The sequence below is a fragment of the Mytilus trossulus genome, chromosome 6, assembly GCF_036588685.1.
Source record: "Mytilus trossulus isolate FHL-02 chromosome 6, PNRI_Mtr1.1.1.hap1, whole genome shotgun sequence".
Classification (NCBI taxonomy): domain Eukaryota; kingdom Metazoa; phylum Mollusca; class Bivalvia; order Mytilida; family Mytilidae; genus Mytilus; species Mytilus trossulus.
The window spans coordinates 80890035-80914388 of NC_086378.1; the positions used below are offsets into that span (position 1 = coordinate 80890035).

Consider the following 24354-nt stretch of genomic DNA (forward strand, 5'->3'; position numbering starts at 1 on the left):
ATACTTGTTCTCACACCCTTTGCTGCATTAGGTCTCCTTTTTCTGTTTGGTGTTTCATTTGTACCAGACAACAGTTCATCAACGTCTTTTTCAAATTCTGCATAATATGTTTTATACCGCTGATTGACTGCTTTTCGTAGGTCTCTTTTATTTCTCCTTCTTTTCCCCGAATGTCGTAAAAACTATTCGGTTTATCTCTGGTGGAAGTAATTTAGTCATCGTTGTTGAACTCAATATTATCAAGAAGCGGTGTTAGATATAGATCTGTCCAATGCCGTTTGACACTTTCTTTCTTCCTTGGAGAGACGTCTGCACCTATTCTTATTATTTCTTGTTGTAACTATCGTGTTATTCATAACACTTGATACAGCACATCTCTTATCTTTGTTGTGTTCTGCCTGAATTACATTTCTTTCCACAGTTAGCTCCCATTTGTTATGCTTTAATGTTATTACGTCGTTAATCTCAAGCACCAGAGCTCTGGTGCTTGAGAGAACATGATGTAACACTGTCAAAATAGCAACCTATATTTTTTTTTCATATTATAATGAGAAATATATAGTGATGTGCAAATAATTATCCCGAAATATTAATGCACGCTGACGTCACCTGCATTGAGACGTTACTATAGTGGATGTGGAGGCATGCTTATTGACCGTTTCAAGAACGAACGATGATTGACGGGACACGAGAGAAGCTTAAGATTATGCGACCTAAGTCATATTTAATTAAAGGCAGTGTTTACATGTGTTGTGTCGATACCGGAAAAAAGTATTTGCTATTTTGACAGTGTTATATAGCCATTCCCCCCCCCCCCCAAATACGTATATATACATATAGTCACTTCCCCCAGTGTGTGTTCATACATACAACAGTCAAAGCCTAATAATCTTCTCCTCACGAAGCTTAGGATTTAAAATCCCATACTGATCGGACCCGGCTGTGTATTTATTCATCCCGCATAGCCAAATGAATACCTCACTTTGGCAAGGGCTTATTTCTGAGTGGAAGAATACCACAGTTGCCATTCTATTTCCCAGTGTCCATTTTGTGTTTTTAAACTGAGATTTCAATAAAGTAATTGTAAATTATAATATATTGGTGTAAATTGTTTGCACATCACTATATATTACTCATTATAATATAAAAAAAATGAACTTAGTTGGATGTGTACACTGATTGATAATAAAGTCGTAGATGCATGATTTTTTTTATCATTTGTTATTGGCTTTGAAATAATTGTCAGTAACTGCGAGTAGGCCTACTCTTTCATAAGAGGTAATAGCCTATCTGAAAATCTCAAAACAATATTCTTAAACTAACACAATAACTCTTGTAGTTTTATTGTTAACCATAAAAAATTCAAATATAGTGTTTACTTTATTATTCTTTAGGATCCTTTTGTTATTGTTATTCAACTAATAAAGATTTTAAAGGAGGAATATCTCTTATCGACGTGTGAGTTTTAGCTCTACTTTATGTATCTTCCGTATCTTTATTTAAAAAAGTTGATGATTGTTTTTTTTGTGTTAAAGTCCAGTAGCAAATATAACATCCATATTTAGGACGAGAACAAGTGAACATAAATTAGAACAGGTTGGTACTGTAATAGGGATACCCAAGATGAAGAGCGAGAAATTTAGGCTGCCACTGAAAAAATATGGTATATAAGATATACATGTAGGGATAGAAATTTTGCCTTACAACATGCCACAAACAAATCCTCTAAAGTTGTGGCATCATTCTCTATACAAAGCTTAGGATTTAACGTCACAATTCTGACCGGACGTGGCTGCGTACTTATGCATTCCGCACAGCCAATCGTGACATTCTTTTCTACACGAGGCTTAGGCATTCGTCACAACTCTGCCGATTCCGTACCTTCAGAAGGAGAGTAGCGGGTACACCCGTAGATTGCCGATTGGAGTTTTATGGTTTTACGTCTGCATTCTGACTGGATGTGACCGCGTATTTATACATCAAGCACAGCCAAGCGTGGATTTTTTTTCTCTACACGAGGTTTCGGATTTAACGCCTCCATTCTGATTTGACGTGGTTGTGTATTTATACATCCCACACAGCCAAATGAATACTATAACCTCACTTTGGCAAGGGTTAAATGACTTCCGATTGGAAAAAAAAAGTTACCATACTTTAATTTCCCAGTGTCCTATTAGTGTTTTAAAACCAAGATGTCATAAATGTAATTAGAAATCATGTATTTATCTTGGCTTCCAACAAAATATGATCTAAATGATGAAAGATCTACCTACATTATTAGAATTAAAACTTTCACACAAATCATAGTTTCTTGGTTTAAATTAGATTCACTGATAAAAGTTAATATAACATAATATATTGGTATGGCATATAGTGATTTCATGTACTTTTGCTTCGTGGATCTTAAATAGTCTTTTATTATCCACTGATCGAGACTAATATTGGGAGTGTTGAAATCTAAAACTTATAAGTTTCTACACCGCAACATATTCATGTAATTGTCAGGAACCTCGTCCATCGCCATCTGTCGGATCAAAAAGTTGGATTTTTGTGGGGGGAACCTTGCGTTGATGGCAGATACATAAAAGTATATTTGTTACATTAATACAATGTTTGAACTGATTTATATATTAGTCTAAAGATGCATGGTTTTGTATTAGTTGTTACTGACTAAAAACTAGCTGTCAGTAACTGCGAGTACTTTCAGAGCTGTATACGTACTTTGTGTCATTTTGTTGTGGGATGTATAAGTACCCGTTCACGTCCACTCTGTTTTAGATGTGTATCTATTTGATGAGATAAGCCTGTTTCAACTTATTTTTTGTAGTTTTTTTTTTTATGTTGTACGGTTGTACGGTTAGACTACTATCCGAGGCTTTGGGAGGGTTGCCGCTTACACACAAGTATAACCCCGCCTCATTATGTATGTGTCTATCCCAAGTCAGGAACCTGTTATTCAGTGGTTGTCGTTTGTTACTGTATAACATATTTCTTTTTGTTAATTCTTTTGTGCATAAATATGCCTTTGTCATATCAGGACCTTTTATAGTTGATTGCTGAAAGCCATACTGTGACCTATAGTTGTTTGTATCTGTGTCATTAGGTCTCTTGTGAAGAGTTGTCTCATCATTGGCAATCACACCACATGTTATTTTTACAAAGCGTTAATAAATGACAGAGAGACTTCACCAAACCATTAATGTTAATGTGGAAAATTGATATCTCGAGACATTATAAACAAGAATGTGTCCATAGTACACGGATTCCCCACTCGCACTATCATTTTCCATGTCCAGTGGACCGTGAAATTAGTGTCAAAACTTTAATTTGGCATTCAAATTAGACAGATCTTATCATGAGGAACATGTGTACTAAGTTTCAAGTTCATTGGGCTTGAACTTCATCAAAAACTATCTTGACCAAAAACTTTAACCTGAAGCGGGACATGTGGACGAACGGAGGGACACACGCACAGATCAGAAAACATTATGACCCTCTACTATTGTAGGTTGGGCATAAAAAAAACCAGAACGAACAAACTACAAACTCAATAAAAACTGAAACTTCTTGAAAAACGAACTCCCGTAAAATCCGAGAGTTCCATTAGATGGTCCGAAATGATAATTATATTCTGCTTCACATGCAAAACCATTCACATAAATTATTTGCCAGACGAGCTGCGCAGTAAATACACGACTAGTATATTATTACACTAATATTTAAAAAAAACTCGTTTAAGAAATGGTTACGTCTATAGCACACATATGACACATCCTTCATAGTGGTTGTTCAAACAAATTCTAAGTATACATCTTTGGTGCGTTCACTTGGCGATAGTCGTACGTCCTTCGTCGTTAACTTTTACAAAAATCTTCTCTAAAACTACTGGACCAAAGTTAAGCAAACTTGACCACAATCATTATTGGTGTATCTTGTTTAAAAATGTGTCCGATGGCCCGGCCAACCAACCAAAATGGCTGCCATGGCAATTGTGGCTCATATCTTTGAAACCAAAGCATTTAGAGCAAATCTGACTAAGGTAAAATTGTTCATTAGGTCAAGATATATCTGCCCTAAAATTTCAGACCAATCCGGCATCCCGTTGTTGGGTTGCTACTCCTGAGTTGGTAATTTTAAGAACATTTTGCCGTTTTTGGTTATCTTCAATAATATTATAGATAGAGATCAACTTTAAAGATCAATAATATACAGCAAAGTCAGATCTACTAATGAGTCATCATGACCAAAGTGGTCAATTGACCCCATAAGGAGTTTATATTGCCCTTTATTTTCAATTTTTAACAATTTTCATAAATTTTGTAAATTTTCATAAATTTTTACAAAATATTTTTCTCTAAAACTATTTATAGATAGAGATAATTGTAAGTAGCAAGAATGTTATAAATATGAAAAGTCAACTCATATTTTATTATCGATGTCAATGTTGTCCGTGTGTTGCATGTACTTGTTACATTTGTCTCTGTCAAAACCAAACTGAGGTTTCGTAAAGACAAATAACAAGCATATTTGGTGAATAAATATATAATGATGTTAAAAAAAAAAGAATATTCAGTAAAGTAAGATCTACAAACACATCACCATCCCCAAAACACAATTTTGTCATGAATCCATCTGTCACGGTTCTTTGTTTGATATGCACATAGGCCAAGGTGAGAGACACAGGCTCAAAGAGCCTCTAGTTGGGATTTACCTTCATCGTGATACCTTTTTTGGGGACGTTGAAAAATGGCATTATCAACCCTGTACACTGGATAAATTTGAAAAAAACAAGAACGCGGATAAAATGCATGAAATCATGTTAAAATAGGTTTATGACAATATTTTATTAGAAAATAATGGGTTTATAATAAAATGTTTTAAAGTCCATTGAGACTTTTTTGTTCGAAAAAGCATGTATGAATGATTATGACTAAAAACCTATTTACAGTTTGTTCAAGGAAACATACTGATAACAAATATCGTAGTTCTGCACTTTTTTTTATCATAAAAAAATGCGTCATAACTGATATCATGCATGATTGTAAAGTAGTCCTCTACTCCATATTAGACACCTATTCCTGTTAGGAACCAGTCAATTCAGTTGCCTCCTAATCATCTTCTTTGTCGGTTTTGCAAAACAAGTAAAAAGCACTTACAATTCCAATGATCTGAAACGAAAATCGGAACTGTTAAAAATAATTAAAAAACAAGATTGTATCCCAGTGCACGGATGCCTCACAGGCACTATCATTTTTTATGTTCAGTGGACCGTGAAATTGGCTTTAAATTAGAAATATCATACCATAGGGAACATGTACACGTACTACATTTCAAGTTGATTGCACTTCAACTTCATCCAAAACTACCTTGACCAAAAAAATTAACTAAACACTTTAACCTGAAGCAGGACAGAGGAACGAACGGACGCACAGACCAGAAAAAAACATAGTGCCCTTCTACTATTGTAGGTGGGACATGAAAAATCGTACAATATATATGACGTAGTTTTATATAATTGACCCTTTCATCATTTTCGTTATGATTGAGACTAATGTCTTGAAACGTATTTACTGCACTGACACGGATACCGATTTAGAGCCAAAGAATGCGTGATATATATACGGATGCCAATTTACAATCCAAGCCCTTAAGCGTTTACCTGTTTTGTCAAGAGGAACCTTAAGAAAGTCTTCAAAAGTTAGTGTTGTGATCACTTATTCATTGATTATCACGAGACGTTATATATTTTTATTCTAAAACATTGGTTCTATGGAAATTTGCAATATGGAAAGGACATGAACACTGATTAGACATCGCACTTTTATTTGGTATTTCACTACCGTCTGATGCTACCAGTGGATTATATATTTTTCTTCTGTTTTTGCAGAAATTTCATATCTGCTGATTCGCGAGAAATATATTCAGGTTGCATCAACTAGCAAGAATGGAGTCTTTCAGGATGATAACCAGTCAAATAGCCACATATAGACAAGATTTCAATGTCAAAAGGGAAGCAATCGGTCTTTTGTTATCCATGTTAAAGATTTTTGGGTCCATGTTGTTAAATCTATGTTTTCTATGTTGTGTTTTGGATTTAATCATTTTATTGTCGCTCATCAGTTTTTTTTATAATGATGTCTGTTTTTCTTCGACTTGTGAGTTTTGAATATTGCCTGTTATCTAAAGCTTCTTTTTTGTTATATATAAATTGCATATACAGACGATATTTTACCAGCGTTGTAAAATGATGAAAAATCATTACTCTTGTCCCAATTTCCACAATTGAGACACTAAAAATCACCTAAAGCCTATTTATACATTTAGGCATGACTCTAGCATGATCTCGTTGTGTGAACACGAGTTAGTGTTATATTATATATTATTTTTTACAAAGGAAAAGTAATTCTTCCTTGGTAAAACTAAATGTGTGACGAATAAAGCGTAAAATAAAAGAACACTACAATCTGGCAGAACAAAGTGCTTAGTTTGTCTTGAAATTGATCATTGGTTCCGTTTAAGAAGAAAAAAGTAAAATCATAAAAATACTGAACTTGGAGGAAAATCAATTCGGAAAGTCCATAATCACATAACAAAACGCATCAAAAACGAATGGACAAGAACTGTCATATTCCTGACTTGGTACAGGCATTTTCAAATGTAGAAAATAGTGGATTAAACCTAGTTCTATAGCGCTAACCCTCTCACTTTAATGACAGTCTCATCAAATTCCGTTATATTTACATTGATGCGTTAATTAAACAGACACAATAAATAAAATAGTCTAAATACGGGTACATCAGTCATCATCGTATAACAATTTTAAAAGGAACAATTTAACAGAACACAAACACGTCAACTATCTTCGAAGGAAGAGGGATAGCAATATTATACCGTGTACAGAATTGTAATAATAAATGGATAATTATGTTATAAGCTGTACGCATATCGAGTTTTTACTAGTCCATGCAAACATGCCTCTATTTCCTTTTTTATTCAAAGAAAAGTATAAATGCTCATTCATTCATAGTTTAAATATAGGCATCACTTAATTTATATACATACAACCGTGTTTTAAGAGACCAATTAAGCGAGAGCAAAAAAGTGGTCTCTTAAGACAGGTGTTTTTTAATACAGGTTCAATTTATATGAAATGTACTATACAGAGGAATCTAAAGTTGGTGGTCTTTAAACACCGGTTTTTGCTAATACAGGTGGTCGCTAACGCAGATTTGAGTGTACTTTATCTGATTACAGCCATGTTCTTTGTCAGACAATGTTAATACTTACCTCGATTAAGAATAAAATAGGACCTCCAATATAAAACCACAGCGAGTATCCCTTTATAAAGTCGTTTACAGCATCATAACATCCCTAGAACAAATAGAATAGCATCATACATAGATGGTAAACATCATTAGAGTATTATATCAATGATAAAATAGGACAGAATATTATAGGATTTAACTTGAAACTATATGTTTATATGTAAAGTTTCATATCAGAAAAAAATGTAGCAACAAATATTTACGTTAGATGCAGTCTTGGTGATTTTTGATATTTTGTTTTAATTTTAAGTTGGATTTTTTTTTATGTGTGACGTGTATGACTTGCAGTTGTAGCATATTTCCCCACATATTAAACGCGTTCTGTATTTAGCTGTTTCTTGAAACCTAAAAACAACGGATCTGAAATACGAAGTAGGATATCCCGGTACCCTTAACTTAACAGATTACAGATATAGAACTATAATGAACGCGTTTGTGTACAATCTTGTCTTCGAAGTGGCAATACTTATTACATTTGTGAATTTTATCAAAGCACTAACACATTGGTGATGTTATCCATTTTATCATCACTGTCTATCCCCGTAAAATAATACTAAAAATTACGTGATGTTATCCATTTTATCATCACTGTCTATCCCCGTAAAAAAAATACTACTAATTACGGTTCATATGAGGTTAAATGCTGATAGATCAGTACTAAATGCTTAATAGATTTCCTTTAATTAATGACAAACCAAAGTCCGGTTAGAATAGTCGATGTTATCGTGAATGAACTCGGTCAAATGCGAACAACCTCGGGTTGTCTGTTGGATATTGTCCTGTTTAAGTAATAATTCATGATATCCACAAGCGAATCTTATGAACTCATGGTAATATATTGATATTCGTGTTTCCCCGTATTTTTCATGTGGTGGTACTCATTGTTTTTTGGTGTTTGATATGCGTTATACAAACGTTATTGGTAGAGTTTAAAAAAACTATTCGTTTCTATGGCTATCCTTCTAAGTACTAATTCCATAAAAGTTATTCTAATAAATTTCAATACATTTCATTGACTTTAAAAAGAAAAAAATCCTTCAAAATTACCTTTGAGTATTGCCCTTTTGGGTCAACGGTTTTAAGCGATGTACATAACGGATCTGTTGCCGTTCCGATAGTGTAGTTTGATGAAGTCACACCTGGACAACATGATAATGGTATGTCAGTATTAGGAGAACCGCTTTGCCAAGGTGTACTGTCATAATCATTGGTGGCATTGATAACTGAGTTAATTGCACAGCATTCGAACTGAAAATATACAATTTTTTTTAAATATAATTAATTTACCACAGCATCATATGTTCATAAATAGAGGGACAAAAGAGACCAAAGGGACAGTCAAAATCGAAAAAAACCTGACGACCCCATGGATAAAAAATAAAAAAGACAAAGTGACCAATAATAGTACACATAACAAAACAAAGAAACCTAAAGAATAAGCAACACGAACACCACTAAAAACTAAGCGTGATTTAAAAGAGGGACAGTCAAACTCATAAATCGAAAAAAAAACCTGACAACGCCATGGCTAAAAAAGGAAAAAGGCAACCAGACAAATCATAGTACACATGACACAACAAAGAAAACAAAAGAATAAGCAACACGAACACCACCAAAAACTAGGGGTTAATTAAAAGAGGGACGAAAGAAACCAGAGGGACAGTCAAACGCATAAATTGAAAATAAACTGACAACGCCATGGCTATAATGAAAAAGACAAACAGACAAACAATAGTACACATGACACAACAAAGAAAACTAAAGAATAAACAACACGAACAACACCAAAAACTAGGGGTGATTTAAAAGGGGGACAAAAGATACCAGAGGGACAGTCAAACGCATAAATCGAAAATAAACTGACAACGCCATGGCTAAAATATGAAAAAGACAAACACAAACAATAGTACACATGAGACAACATAGAAAACTAAAAAATAAGCAAAACAAACTAACCTGTGTGAAAATTGGTATTTGATCTTTATGAATTTAATACAGTTTACTTTTGCCAGGTAAACATATTATTGATATGGAATTGAAAAAAAAATTGTCTCAGAAATGTATGCAAGACAGAAACCCTTTCCACTACGGATGTATGGTCAGGGCTAAGACCTTCAATGCTACAACATCATCATGGCAATCCAGAATCGGTCTAAATGTCCGCTAAATCAACTTTATGAGTAATAAGAACACATTTCATATCTGAAATCTTGATTAATAAAAGAAATAAGAATACAATTTAAAGGTTGACTTCATTCTAGCAAATCCCTAAATCCATAAGGTTTACATACAAATAAACATAAACTCTTCATACGAAATCATAATGAACAGTATGCGAAAGAATATGTAATACTACCCGGGGAGTTTTTGGTATAACGTATTTATACTAACAAAAAAAGAGATCAAAATATGTGAAGTGTAATAGCGTTTATAAGCGAATAAATGTTTCCACCTAAAAAGTACTAGATAAAAGGATTTTTTTAACATAAATCTGGCCGTTAGTTTTCTCGTTTGAATTGCTAAAAATACGTTTGTCATTTCGGGGATTTTTATAGCTGACTATGTGGTATCGGCTTTGCTCATTGTTGAAGGCCGTACGGTGACCTATAGTTGTTAATTTCTGTGGCATTTACTCTCTTGTGGAAAGTTGTCTCATTGGCATTCATAAAACATCTTCTTTTTATAACTAGTCAGGTGTTGAAAGTTAACGGTGATTTTTGAAACATGTGCTTTCAAAAATTGTTCTCAGTTTGATTACTTTGAAGTTTTAACTGTTAAGCTATGTATACATAAGAGTAAGACATATTTGGTACAAGGAGACAACTCTCCACCAGCTACCAAATAAACTAATCATAGATACCATTGAAGTCATAAAACATTCGAGTCAGTTTGTTGTACTCATACTCCAAAATCAACCAATCAAAATTTTGGATTTCGTGTTTCGAGCATAATTTTTGTGTGCCTAGCACTGAGCAAATTTTCAAGATGACTCAAACCCCTGCAGGATGACATAGAAGGTTAGCAACTGTAGGTCACCGAACGGATTTCAACAATGAGCAAAGCCCGAACCGTATAGTCGGCTATACTAATCCCCTAAATGACAATTGTTGAACAATACTACTACTACCTACAGCTAACTGTAAATGGTTCCAGGCTGAAGATAGATCGTTGGCATCTAAAACATCATTTTTATATTCACGTTGTAAGTTCTTCAACATTTCCCCCTTTATTGTAGTCTCGAACTGAAAACAAAAACCATGTATAATTAAAAAAAACTGGTATTTTTTAGAATTAGAGGATGGAACATTTTTCTTTGTGTGTGTATTGACATATACTGTTAAAAAATTAACTGCAATAGGTCGGACGAATTTTTCATAATGCAAAATTTATATTTTTCAAGGTAAAATGAAACGGTCAATAGCATCTTCACTCTTGGTTTTCTACTGTTACGTTTTATGTTTTAAATGCCAATTCTTTTAATTGGGTCTCTGTCTAATCGACTTTTGCGACTCGCTTAAAGTGGATATAACCTTTTTCGCAGTGAAATTTTGCTGACGTTTTTTCGTTGTTGATTATTTTGTGGTCAACACAACTGTTACACTTTTAAGCATACAAGCTAAGGTTGGGCCCTGCTATTTGAAATATCTTGATCAGCCGTTTCCAGACCAGTGTGTTCCTTAGTGAAGTAGCAAGCACTGAAAATTATTACCAGAGCACTATTTCGCGGCCTAGATGCAAGCAGACTGGTTGTAATAAAGACGGCTGGAGGATTGGACGACCTCGTATATTAAACGACTTCTAAACAGGATCGCTACATCCAGGGATTTCAATTACGGATGAGGGACTATACATTCCGCAACTGGCGCAGAATTTGGTTCAGTGATGAGTCCCGATTTCTGGTTAAGAAACGTTATGGAAGAACTCGTTTTTTCCAGCGCAAGAATAATAAAAGGATATGATATATCACCTGGCCATTCATGAAGTACCACAGTGCCAAAACAACTATCTTCCCAATCAACAGTATCATAACGATTATGGCATACTGAAATCAGACAGTAAAAAATATAATAATCAATTTACCACAAGACTTCTTGTACTGATATATCAAATATGGAAATCAAATATGGAAATATATATATAAAAAAATTATCGAGATAGTTGTTGCTGTTCTTCATACTAGTATTTATATTGTAGAAAAATCTTGATGTTGTGCTTAAAAAAAAACCCGAAATGATAATAAACAGCAGTGAAATATTGAGTATAACTATTTTTAATTTATCATTTTTGGTTCTTTTATAGTGTTTTGAAGAGATCAAAGGCGTGTTTCTATACAACTCTAATTTCAGATTTTTGGCAATGCGGAAGTCTGACTTTAAGAGGAATCAAAATAATTTGTAAATCATTAAGATATTACAATAAAACCATTTCAAATTGTTAAGTTTGGCAATAAAAAAAAAATAAAGAGTATTATTGGGAATTGCATATAACTTGTTCGTTTATGGTAGCATAGTAGGAAAGTATTCGAGGGAAGAACGATTTCTGATCTATTTTGCCACTTTAAAACAAATAAAACTATTCAAACTGTACTGAATCATCAATTCGTTTTTATATTTAATCGGTCATTAAATTGGGTTAAGATTGTATATTCATTCTATATGTACCAGTGATCTATTGGAGATCTTTAAGATAAAATCAATTTTTTTCTGAAGTTCCTTCTATGACATTTCAGAGTTTGGTCATTCGTTTGGTTGCATTTATTCGCTGTAATTTTGGCGTTGATTTATTACATTGTTCCTGGTTCTACAGTTTTCTTTTCACAGTATAACTTTTTACTGCAGTAACTTACCACCATAAGGAAGCATTTAATTTTACAACAACATGCTCCAAAAAATCCAATTACTGAAATAACGAGCACTAAGGATCCTAGAGCTATCAGTGCTATAGGCAGATTTTTAGCCAGATCTCCGAAGTTCGAGGATCCCAAAGTTACTTCTTTGAATATTGGAATAATCTTGTCATTGATGGCATCATTGTCAACAAGAAGTAATACACCAGGGACGATGATTCCAATACCAAGCAGCTGAAAATTAATTGAGAATTATAACATGAATTTGGACAAGTACAGTGTATCTATTCAATCGAGAGAAAAATGGCGAACATCTTGACAAAAACAATGGATTAAAGTTGGACATTAGGAAACGCACTTCATTTATTCTTCTTAGCCTTTCACATAATAGATTAAAAATTGCTAGAAAAATAAAGTGATTTATTATGTACAGAATAACAGTACGTATTTTTCCCAAGTTTATCAAAGAAGATTATAGGATTAATCAGTGAATATAAATAGGAAGATGTGGTATGGGTGTCAATGAGACAACTCGCATCCATTCCACTTCTTCTTTTTTTGTAAAATATAAGATGACTTTACATTAAAGTCTTACTAGTAGTCAATGTCAATATATATATACTCACGAAAAATACAACGTTTATAACACCCAGAAGTATAGATGCACACTTTGGACTGCACATCTTGTTTTAATATTTGTTACCTGAAATATAAGATTGATGATAAAATAAATTGTGTGATGTATAAAAGCCAACTCCTCTTCAATTTATTCAATACCAGAGATTTTTTTACGGTAAAGCCGTATTGTGTGTGTAAGGTTTTTTTGTTCAATAAGACGGCTTTTTCTAACGTATGAACGAATGATTAATACTCGAAGGTTTAAACTGGATATTTGATAGGTTTTTTTTATTAAATAATTTTTTTAGTATTTTTCCTAAAATTTTTAAGAAGTATTTCGGTACTAGTCGTTGATTGCCGTCACTCATACTTGTTTTTCGTTTATTAATTTGTCAAAGGCGTCCTCTGTATAAAAAAGGGCCAGACATGTAGATCTCGTTTTTATTGCAAAAACCTTGATGCTGATCGAAAAGGTATTTGATTTTGACATGTTTTCTACGTTTTTCACTGTTTGACAGACATTTGACTTATGCAGGAGTTTGATTATCCATTCTGTACCTTTCACTTAGGAAGGTGTCTAACTTATCAGGTATTTGCCAAAAATGAATATTCCCTGTTAACTCTTTCTAAGCGCGTGTTGTCTAAATCATTCGAAATACTTTTACTTATTTTGCATTTCCAAATAAAAATGATTGACGGAAGTAATCCGAAAACACAGTCATATAAATATAAAGTGTCCTCCTTTTCTTTACTAAATCATCAGCGAAACAGACTCTGATGTTCAGTACTTGTCGTTTGATATGGTTCCTAAATGTTTCTCATTTAAGCTCACCAGGCCCAAAGTGTCAAGTGAGCTTTTCTCATCACTTGGCGTCTGTCGTCCGTCGTCGTCAACTTTTACAAAAATGTTCGCCTCTGAAACTACTGGGCCAAATATAACAAATTGGCCTCAATCATCATTGGGGTATCTAGTTTAAAAAACCAAGATGGCCGCCATGGATAAAAATAGAACATACGGGGTAAAATGTAGATTTTGACTGATATCTATGAAACCAAAGCATTTAGAGCATATCTGACATGTGAGAAAAATTGTAAGTCAGTTCATGATCTATCTGCCCAATTTTCTGAAATTTTCAGATGAATCGGACACCCCGTTGTTGGGTTGCTGCCCCTGAATTTGTAATTTTAAGAATTTTTTTAAGCTTTTGGTTATTATCTTGAATATTATTATAGGTAGAGATAAACTGTAAACACCAATAATGTACAGCAAAGTAAGGTCTAAAATTAAGTCAAGATGACCAAATTGGTCAAATGACCCCTTAAGGAGCTACTGCCCTTTATAGTCAATTTTCATGATCAGATCAGTATATGCTAAATCTTTAAGCAGATACTGGTATCACTTCCGGTTCGTTCCAAATACATTTTCGATTTGTCAATAAATTAAGCTGTACAAAGATGATACAGTTAGGTATGCGGCATTTATAGGTATGAGCTGCAAAGACTTGTCTGCTCGGAGCCGGAAAAAATGTGTCTAGGTATACACGCAGGTCAGAATTCGGCTTAGAGTGTCAGTCTAGTATAAAACAGGTTTTATTATAATATATAGGTTCTGCCGATATTCGTTTTTTGCCACTAAACTTTAAACCTCCATCTTCTTATATTTTCTATTATGAGGTAAAATATTTACTATAGTGATCTTAGTTATAGTTGCGCATCGAGACAAACCACGTCCGCTCGATAGGAAAGTTAGCAACACATTGAGATTGCAGTTGCGCAGTACTATCTCATCTAATACCGGAAGTGTTCTGACGTAATATAATGGCATTTTCTACAACTGAGGATCTCTCGCACGGTTGACATATTTATGATACATATTTTAATTTTTGCATACACTTTCATATTTATTTACTCTTATGCATTTAAATAATGACTAGAAATGTCCTTTTTTCAAATCCAGATTAATATTTCTAAAAATTGATAAACTATCAATAATTTCCCAGAATCGAATGTATTACATAATCACTGTTAACAGACTCGATTCATGAAAGGTATTATGTTGAGAATTTCATCAGTGACATCCTGAACATAATTATTAACAAACTGTGTAAAAGGCAATCTTCCTATAAATTAAAAATCTAAAACGAATTATAACTGATTGTAACATATACGTATAGTTCACTGTCCTTCTAAGGAGAAAATTCTTGATATTGAAAGATATAAATTCACATTTGATCAATAAGCAACAAATAAAATAATCAATACATGTGAATTGTTCAGATGTGATTCATTTCAAGTTTTGACAGAAATTGATAAAAAATATTTCTTTTTAAAATAGTTGCTTCACAAATCATTCCCTTTACCCAATTGGATCGCTTTAATCGTATCTATTTTTATTACTTTGATGCTGTGGGCGATTTAATGCACCTTATTTTATATGTTTTGTACTGTGGGCGACATGATGCAACTTTTACTAATCCTTTTAAGGAAAATTCGTAGCAAAATGAAATGTAAGAAGTCAATAAGATTAGTGTTGTTATTTTCTCTCACTAGTATATATGCTTCAAGCTTTTTTCTAAAATTTTAAGCGTATTTTTTTCGTTCTTGAATTTTTTTTGGATTTATATTTTTTTTTTTATAATATTGACAAGTTAAAAGTTTTGCAACACCGCCGTATAGTTGATAACTTCTGTGTCATTGGTCTTTAATGGAGATGTATCACTGGATATATGAAAGAATAACTTTTCAAATAAGGAAGGGTATACTAGCTTTTAGTAGACGACGAATTTTAATAGGGGTAGGACCACTTGTAAGTTGATTGATAAAGCCAATTGGACAAATTGCTCTTGCTATGTAGCTTTATTCAGCAAGCCGACAGTGCGAGGGCTGTATAACGGTTAAACCAGTCAACGTCGTTAAAAACTCCCATCAACATCATTCAGCGTTATTAACAGTAATTTGAAATCTATAATAGGAACGGAAGGAATACCACAATATAAGTATATTATAGAACTATAATCTAACCGTAAATATCTTCCATAGATTTACATTGTTTTTAACAACACAACAATTTCAAAGCACTGTCTCCCATCATATAAGATTTTCAAAGTGTTTTCCCAAGCTCTCCGACAATTTGCACATAGGTATATGAAATTTGGTAACCAAACCATTAAAAAGTCTTAACATACGTTTCAAAAGAATCATTAGTTTTGAATGATTTATTTAAAAAAAATCTTTTGAATAAGATCATATATAGATAAAGAGAGTTTAAATATTTCAAGTTATCATTATTATTAACAAAAGCCTGAAGTTGCGTAACATTTGACAAATATCCGGTTTCCTGTTTTCTGAAATTTCATGATAAAATCTTAGTTTTTGCCTCAAAATAGTAATTACTGGTCTTGACATTTTGTAAGTTTCCGTATGGGATTATCTTTGTTATCTATAAAATAGAGTTATACATTTGACAAATTTTACCAGTTTCCTTTTTTCGTAGATTTTATGATGAAATAATTTTTTTCAGCTTCCTTGTACAATCGTGTTTGTGATAGAGTTGTGTTATAATTTATATACAATGTAACCCCATTTATTACATAAATATAACACTTTCCCATTTTTCATTGAATTTTTTAAAAATTTACAATTTTAATCCAAACTCATCTATGTCCATCCCTATTAACTTCGCAAACTTTTAGTATATCAAATTTGATGTCATCGTGGACACAAATTACTCAAGTAGTTCCTGGTACATTTTTGTCGATGTTTTAAGCCTTTCCGACATGGTTTGAATCGACTTTAAGCCACTAGCCATCGATAACAAGGGATACATATGATTGTATATTATGGAAAGTGGTTGTAGTAAATGTTGAATTAAAATTGAATTACTTTAACATGTTAGCTAAGGAAAAGTTCAAACGTATATTTAACCATAACTTGGGAGACAGGACCAAGCAATCACCACAAACTAAAAATGTACCAATGATAAAAAAAATGACATTCAACTTCGCCCATGCATCTGTCCTTAAGATAAATAACAATATTCCAAATATAGTACGGTACAAATTGAATACAGAAATACAGTATGATTGTTAATTTCGGTGTCATTTGGCCTCTTGTGGAGAGTTGTCTCATTTGCAATTATACCACATCTTCTTTTTATTTTTATTTATACGTGTTATGATTGTTGATGACGTTATCGTGGTGAGTTAATTCAATTTTTCTCTAAATTAAGTTGATGGGTTTTTTTTTTAATATCTTTTGTATACAACCCCTTTGCTCTATGTTAAACTATGCAGGCAAGTGCATAAAGGCTAAATAAGCTTCATGATTTGAGTTTAAATTGGATATAAGTTTTACCACAAAGAATTTATGTATATACAATTTATCAAAAAGTGTTTGAAATTAAAAAATTCTAGATTTTGTTATATATAGATCTTCATTATAAGGATCATTTAAACTGCACCATTTAAATGTATATATGTAAAAATTGCATCATATGAGACGTGATGTTTTGTAAATTACTTTTAAACTGATTTGCTTTGATTGCCATTGGTAAATTAAGACATGCAACATTAATCTTTTTCTAACTAAAAAACCAAACAAATTCAAATAAATATTTGTAGCTAATGTAGACAAACATCAATGTTTTAAATTACCATAGAAACATACTAGTACTTTTCTTTAGTTTTTTTTTTTATTACACCAAATGCATCACCTCTAACATTTAGTTATCTTCTTAACAGGGCAACTGTAGTTTTATATATTCAACAAAAGGCTAAAAAAATCAAAGACCAATCCCTAGTTATCTTATGTACCTATATTTTTCTATAAACACTTCTGAACTATTTTTTGTTATTGAAACATAACACTGGACTAGAGTCTATACGAAGAGATACACGGAAACCTCTAACATTGGTTTACAGTCTATTTACAAAGAGATACACGTAAACCTCTAACATTGGTTTACAGTCTATTTACAAAGAGATACACGTAAACCTCTAACATTGGTTTACAGTCTATTTACAAAGAGATACACGTAAACCTCTAACATTGGTTTACAGTCTATTTACAAAGAGATACACGGAAACCTCTAACATTGGTTTACAGTCTATTTACAAAGAGATACACGTAAACCTCTAACATTGGTTTACAGTCTATTTACAAAGAGATACACGGAAACCTCTAACATTGGTTTAGAGTCTATTTACAAAGAGATACACGTAAACCTCTAACATTGGTTTACAGTCTATTTACAAAGAGATACACGTAAACCTCTAACATTGGTTTACAGTCTATTTACAAAGAGATACACGTAAACCTCTAACATTGGTTTACAGTCTATTTACAAAGAGATACACGTAAACCTCTAACATTGGTTTAGAGTCTATTTACAAAGAGATACACGTAAACCTCTAACATTGGTTTACAGTCTATTTACAAAGAGATACACGGAAACCTCTAACATTGGTTTACAGTCTATTTACAAAGAGATACACGGAAACCTCTAACATTGGTTTACAGTCTATTTACAAAGAGATACACGTAAACCTCTAACATTGGTTTAGAGTCTATTTACAAAGAGATACACGGAAACCTCTAACATTGGTTTACAGTCTATTTACAAAGAGATACACGGAAACCTCTAACATTGGTTTACAGTCTATTTACAAAGAGATACACGGAAACCTCTAACATTGGTTTACAGTCTATTTACAAAGAGATACACGTAAACCTCTAACATTGGTTTACAGTCTATTTACAAAGAGATACACGGAAACCTCTAACATTGGTTTACAGTCTATTTACAAAGAGATACACGTAAACCTCTAACATTGGTTTAGAGTCTATTTACAAAGAGATACACGGAAACCTCTAACATTGGTTTACAGTCTATTTACAAAGAGATACACGTAAACCTCTAACATTGGTTTACAGTCTATTTACAAAGAGATACACGTAAACCTCTAACATTGGTTTAGAGTCTATTTACAAAGAGATACACGGAAACCTCTAACATTGGTTTACAGTCTATTTACAAAGAGATACACGGAAACCTCTAACATTGGTTTACAGTCTATTTACAAAGAGATACACGGAAACCTCTAACATTGGTTTACAGTCTATTTACAAAGAGATACACGGAAACCTCTAACATTGGTTTACAGTCTATTTACAAAGAGATACACGGAAACCTCTAACATTGGTTTACAGTCTATTTACAAAGAGATACACGGAAACCTCTAACATTGGTTTACAGTCTATTTACAAAGAGATACACGGAAACCTCTAACATTGGTTTACAGTCTATTTACAAAGAGATACACGGAAACCTCTAACATTGGTTTAGAGTCTATTTACAAAGAGATACACGGAAACCTCTAACATTGGTTTACAGTCTATTTACAAAGAGATACACGGAAACCTCTAACATTGGTTTACAGTCTATTTACAAAGAGATACACGGAAACCTCTAACATTGGTTTACAGTCTATTTACAAAGAGATACACGGAAACCTCTAACATTGGTTTACAGTCTATTTACAAAGAGATACACGGAAACCTCTAACATTGGTTTACAGTCTATTTACAAAGAGATACACGGAAACCTCTAACATTGGTTTACAGTCTATTTACAAAGAGATACACGTAAACCTCTAACATTGGTTTAGAGTCTATTTACAAAGAGATACACGGAAACCTCTAACATTGGTTTACAGTCTATTTACAAAGAGATACACGTAAACCTCTAACATTGGTTTACAGTCTATTTACAAAGAGATACACGTAAACCTCTAACATTGGTTTACAGTCTATTTACAAAGAGATACACGTAAACCTCTAACATTGGTTTACAGTCTATTTACAAAGAGATACACGTAAACCTCTAACATTGGTTTACAGTCTATTTACAAAGAGATACACGGAAACCTCTAACATTGGTTTACAGTCTATTTACAAAGAGATACACGTAAACCTCTAACATTGGTTTAGAGTCTATTTACAAAGAGATACACGGAAACCTCTAACATTGGTTTACAGTCTATTTACAAAGAGATACACGTAAACCTCTAACATTGGTTTACAGTCTATTTACAAAGAGATACACGTAAACCTCTAACATTGGTTTAGAGTCTATTTACAAAGAGATACACGGAAACCTCTAACATTGGTTTACAGTCTATTTACAAAGAGATACACGTAAACCTCTAACATTGGTTTACAGTCTATTTACAAAGAGATACACGTAAACCTCTAACATTGGTTTACAGTCTATTTACAAAGAGATACACGGAAACCTCTAACATTGGTTTACAGTCTATTTACAAAGAGATACACGTAAACCTCTAACATTGGTTTAGAGTCTATTTACAAAGAGATACACGGAAACCTCTAACATTGGTTTACAGTCTATTTACAAAGAGATACACGTAAACCTCTAACATTGGTTTAGAGTCTATTTACAAAGAGATACACGGAAACCTCTAACATTGGTTTACAGTCTATTTACAAAGAGATACACGTAAACCTCTAACATTGGTTTACAGTCTATTTACAAAGAGATACACGTAAACCTCTAACATTGGTTTACAGTCTATTTACAAAGAGATACACGTAAACCTCTAACATTGGTTTACAGTCTATTTACAAAGAGATACACGGAAACCTCTAACATTGGTTTAGAGTCTATTTACAAAGAGATACACGGAAACCTCTAACATTGGTTTACAGTCTATTTACAAAGAGATACACGGAAACCTCTAACATTGGTTTACAGTCTATTTACAAAGAGATACACGGAAACCTCTAACATTGGTTTACAGTCTATTTACAAAGAGATACACGGAAACCTCTAACATTGGTTTACAGTCTATTTACAAAGAGATACACGGAAACCTCTAACATTGGTTTACAGTCTATTTACAAAGAGATACACGGAAACCTCTAACATTGGTTTACAGTCTATTTACAAAGAGATACACGTAAACCTCTAACATTGGTTTAGAGTCTATTTACAAAGAGATACACGGAAACCTCTAACATTGGTTTACAGTCTATTTACAAAGAGATACACGTAAACCTCCTACTACAAGATTTTATTGAGTAAAATTGAATACTAACTTTTTTGTAATACGTTTAAAATTAAATTTTCTGAACAAAACAACAAACTGTTTTTACTGTAGTATATATATTTAATACAAACTGGGTGTTTTCCTTTGCAACCGAATATATAAAGAATTGCAATATCTGTAGTTATTTCATGTAGAGCGTCGAAACCTAAACAAATTTGAATTTAAAGATTTAAAAGTAAATTTCATAAACTAAACAATTTTTTTTAAACAATTTTACATATTTCCATAATTTTAATGTATTATTCAGTGCTTCATTTTACTGGTGAATGTATTTTGATACAAATAAAACTTGTTTCATTCTTTAATTTGGCATCATATACGATTTAACGTCCATTAGAATATTCCTTAAGGTTAATGAATGTACTTTTTGTACATTTCTGGGGATAAAAATTGTCCATATGTATGAATATTGTGTTTTTTTTTTGTCTATCTTCAGTCGTTTATAAAATGATTTGATTATTTGGTAGAAATAAACCTTATCATATAAGTACATAGTACATTTAGCTGCGAAAATTTATTATAGATTGAAATGGGTTTTGATATATATCAGGGATAATGATACCAGCTTTTTAAAATTATGTTTAACTAAGCTAGATGAGTCCAATTAACTACATTTATATTTGATAAATTAATCTTTCGTAAATCAAAAAGTCATAATAAAAATAAGGAAGAAACTTACTGCAGCTTTTAAAAAGTTAAATCCAGTCAAGTATAGTAACTGCTAGTTTGACGTGATCCGACTTTATATATATAAATATATACCAATTACAAATCGTCAAATCTCAATGACTTAATTTTTGCATCAGATCCTGTTGCTTAAATAACCAAGATCCGGATAACAAAATAAACAAACATGTAGATATATCGGTTTATGTTTATTATAAACGATAAAGAATAATAATACGATGAATCTATGATTGAAAGCTTGTCTTGTGTATAAGATAGTTAGTTGTTACGTTTTCCACGTATCTCAGTTTGACAATGAGAAGAGGTAGAGCTTGTCAGTAAGATGCAAGAAGAGCTTAAATGATGCACACTACTCTTAATCCTCCTTTCAGAGGTCTAAACGGAGCGAGACCGACTTCGTCGACATGATCAGAAGAGTCTACTGCTGAAAAAGTGTGAATCTAAAACAAGAATCAGTGTATTTATAAAGTAGATGGTTTGAGATTTTTATATACTAAAGACACCCAGTCTGTTGTTAAAGATATTTACCCCCTACATATATTTTGGGGAGGTTGCTGTCTCTTGACAAATATCTTTTTGTTTGACTGTCAAGAGGCAACTCTCCATCTATATATCCTAAAAATTTACGAAAGCTCAGAAGGATCATGCAAGATACGATATCCGAAATTCGAGATTCAATATCTGAAATTCGAGAATCGAGATTCGATATTCGAGATTCTATATCCAGCGTCACCAATCAGAAGAATGCTTCTAACTTGTGATTTTTTTATAGACCAATGCACTATGGGCTTACTTATAGATGTACATAAGATGTATAGTGAAGTATTTGTTTGGTCTCTGGTTTTGGTTTACATTTGTTTAATCAGAATTTTTTTTTGATTTATAACCTTTGAAGTGACTTTATGCGAATGTTCTCACAAAATAGTTATCAAATCGATAAAGATGTTATTCAATAAAACATGTTGCCATTAAAGACACTTTTGATATCATAATTATATTTTTTACGTAATATTGTTCAGTTGTGAATCAATAAACGCCATGTAACCAAACTTCAAGACAGTATTTTAGATGGCGAGGTATACTGTGCTGTCGTTGATATAACATATTTTACGCTCGTTCTTATATAACCCTTGATTCGGAATATCTTGAAGTGAAAGCTAATCTAAAAGCATCAATGTTGTCATGATGTAATGTTATGAATTTTATTTTATCAACACGTTGGTGCAGAAAGATAAAGCCTAAGCCTATCTCAATGTACAAACAACATACATTTTATAAGAACAAGGAAGAAAATAATTACCTTAAAATGTACACTTCATCCAGTTTTTAATCAAAATGATAAACTCTTACTTCACCCGTCTATAGAAAGAATCTTGATAGATAAATCGATGTCTGCCTTGCTAGGTCACATGTGAAGATATTACTTAAGGTATGTCATTTATTTTGTTTTTCTGCATGACTAAAGTAGATGTAATAAAAATAAGTAAAATCTTGATTTTTTTAATAAAGTGAATCATCGTATATTTTATTTGAACTCAATTCATCCACTTCCGGAACAAAAATCGAAAAGTAGAAGGTTTTTACTATACGTTTCCTTCCTAGAATAAGAGTCGGAAGATACTAAAAAGAGAATAAGTGGAAAAGAACTCGAGAAATCACAACAAGAAACGAAAAATGAGGAAACAGTTTACAATACACTTCACAAATAAGCATTTGGAATATTGTAAATACAGCGGCTCTTTTCACACAAAAATTGAAAGAGTAAAAATACTCGAAAGTCATACACATTTCAGTTTAACTTACACTCAAATTTACTCGTCAGATTTTGTAAGAATAGTCGCTAGTCTTTTACCAGAGTTGACGTTTAATACGATAGAAACCCCCATGAAAGCGGGCTAGGGACACTGGGAAAAGCAATATGTCGTTTTCAAGGCATTAGTTTTACAATAAAGGAATATAATTTGTATTTGCTTTGAACGAAATCGCGGGAAATTCCATCACTCCACTAGTGCAACCATTCGTGTTATTCAACCACAACTAGTTCTGTATATTTAAATGAAGTTTATCTGAAGACCAAAAAATGTAAATCAAGAATTAGTAACCTCAGTAGGAGTTATATTTTTTGTTATTATGCAACTCAACACTGATATGAGATTTTCCGTTACGTTTAGTCTTTTCGTATTTATTTTCTAATTCTGAATTTGCTCGTTTATTATGTGTTATGGGTAGTAAATAATATAAAATCAAGGATCAGGATATTAGTTTTACTTAATTTTATAACATAGTTTTACATGTATATTGAATGAACTATTTGAGTGCGATTCTATTATTGAAACACAACACAATAATGACATATCAAATCATAATATATCAAGTAACAACCACAATTTTAAATTTTGAATTGGGGTAAGATATAGACATTGATACATAATAACTTTACAGCATACTTATATACTTTTATTTTCGACATTTGTTTTAGGGCAAATTCACAATTATAAAATTGAGGATGGTAATGGGGAATGTGTCAAAGCGACAACAACCCGGCCATAGAACAGACAGCAGCCGAAGGCCACCAATGGGTCTTCAATGTAACGAGAAATTCCCGCACCCGTAGGTGTCCTTCAGCTGGTAAATTAAATTCTAAAGAAATCCGCTATTTGGTGGATTTCGTGTTGTTTATTCTTTAGTTTTGTTGTGTCATGTGTACTATTGTTTGTCTGTTTGTCTTTTTCATTTTTAGCCATGGTGTTGT

At 32.6% G+C, this 24354-nt stretch overlaps 1 protein-coding gene across 2 annotated transcripts; it reads right to left on the minus strand.

Moving 5' to 3' along the window:
* Positions 1-4802: 4802 nt before the first annotated feature.
* Positions 4803-23078, minus strand: LOC134721988 (leukocyte surface antigen CD53-like). 2 transcript variants are annotated; one of them, XM_063585382.1, is made up of 8 exons: positions 22903-23078; positions 12798-12874; positions 12172-12405; positions 11293-11367; positions 10457-10567; positions 8373-8573; positions 7288-7371; positions 4803-5168 (listed from the first exon to the last, which is right to left on the minus strand). In XM_063585382.1, the coding sequence occupies exons 2-8, from the start codon at positions 12852-12854 to the stop codon at positions 5109-5111; spliced, it is 822 nt and encodes a 273-aa protein (XP_063441452.1). In that variant the 5' UTR covers positions 12855-12874; positions 22903-23078; the 3' UTR covers positions 4803-5108. The 2 variants fall into 2 exon arrangements, with proteins under 2 accessions (XP_063441452.1, XP_063441450.1); XM_063585380.1 differs by lacking the exon at positions 22903-23078 and adding an exon at positions 21595-21734.
* Positions 23079-24354: the final 1276 nt, after the last annotated feature.

Excerpts from the sequence above, each read along its gene's own strand:
- LOC134721988 (XM_063585382.1), bottom strand. The coding sequence starts at position 12,854 with ATGTGCAGTCCAAAGTGTGCATCTATACTTCTGGGTGTTATAAACGTT. Across the intron at positions 12,406-12,797 it reads TTATAAACGTTGTATTTTTC|CTGCTTGGTATTGGAATCAT; the intron begins GTGAGTATATAT and ends ATTAATTTTCAG. Across the intron at positions 5,169-7,287 it reads CTATTTTATTCTTAATCGAG|ATCATTGGAATTGTAAGTGC; the intron begins GTAAGTATTAAC and ends TTTTCGTTTCAG.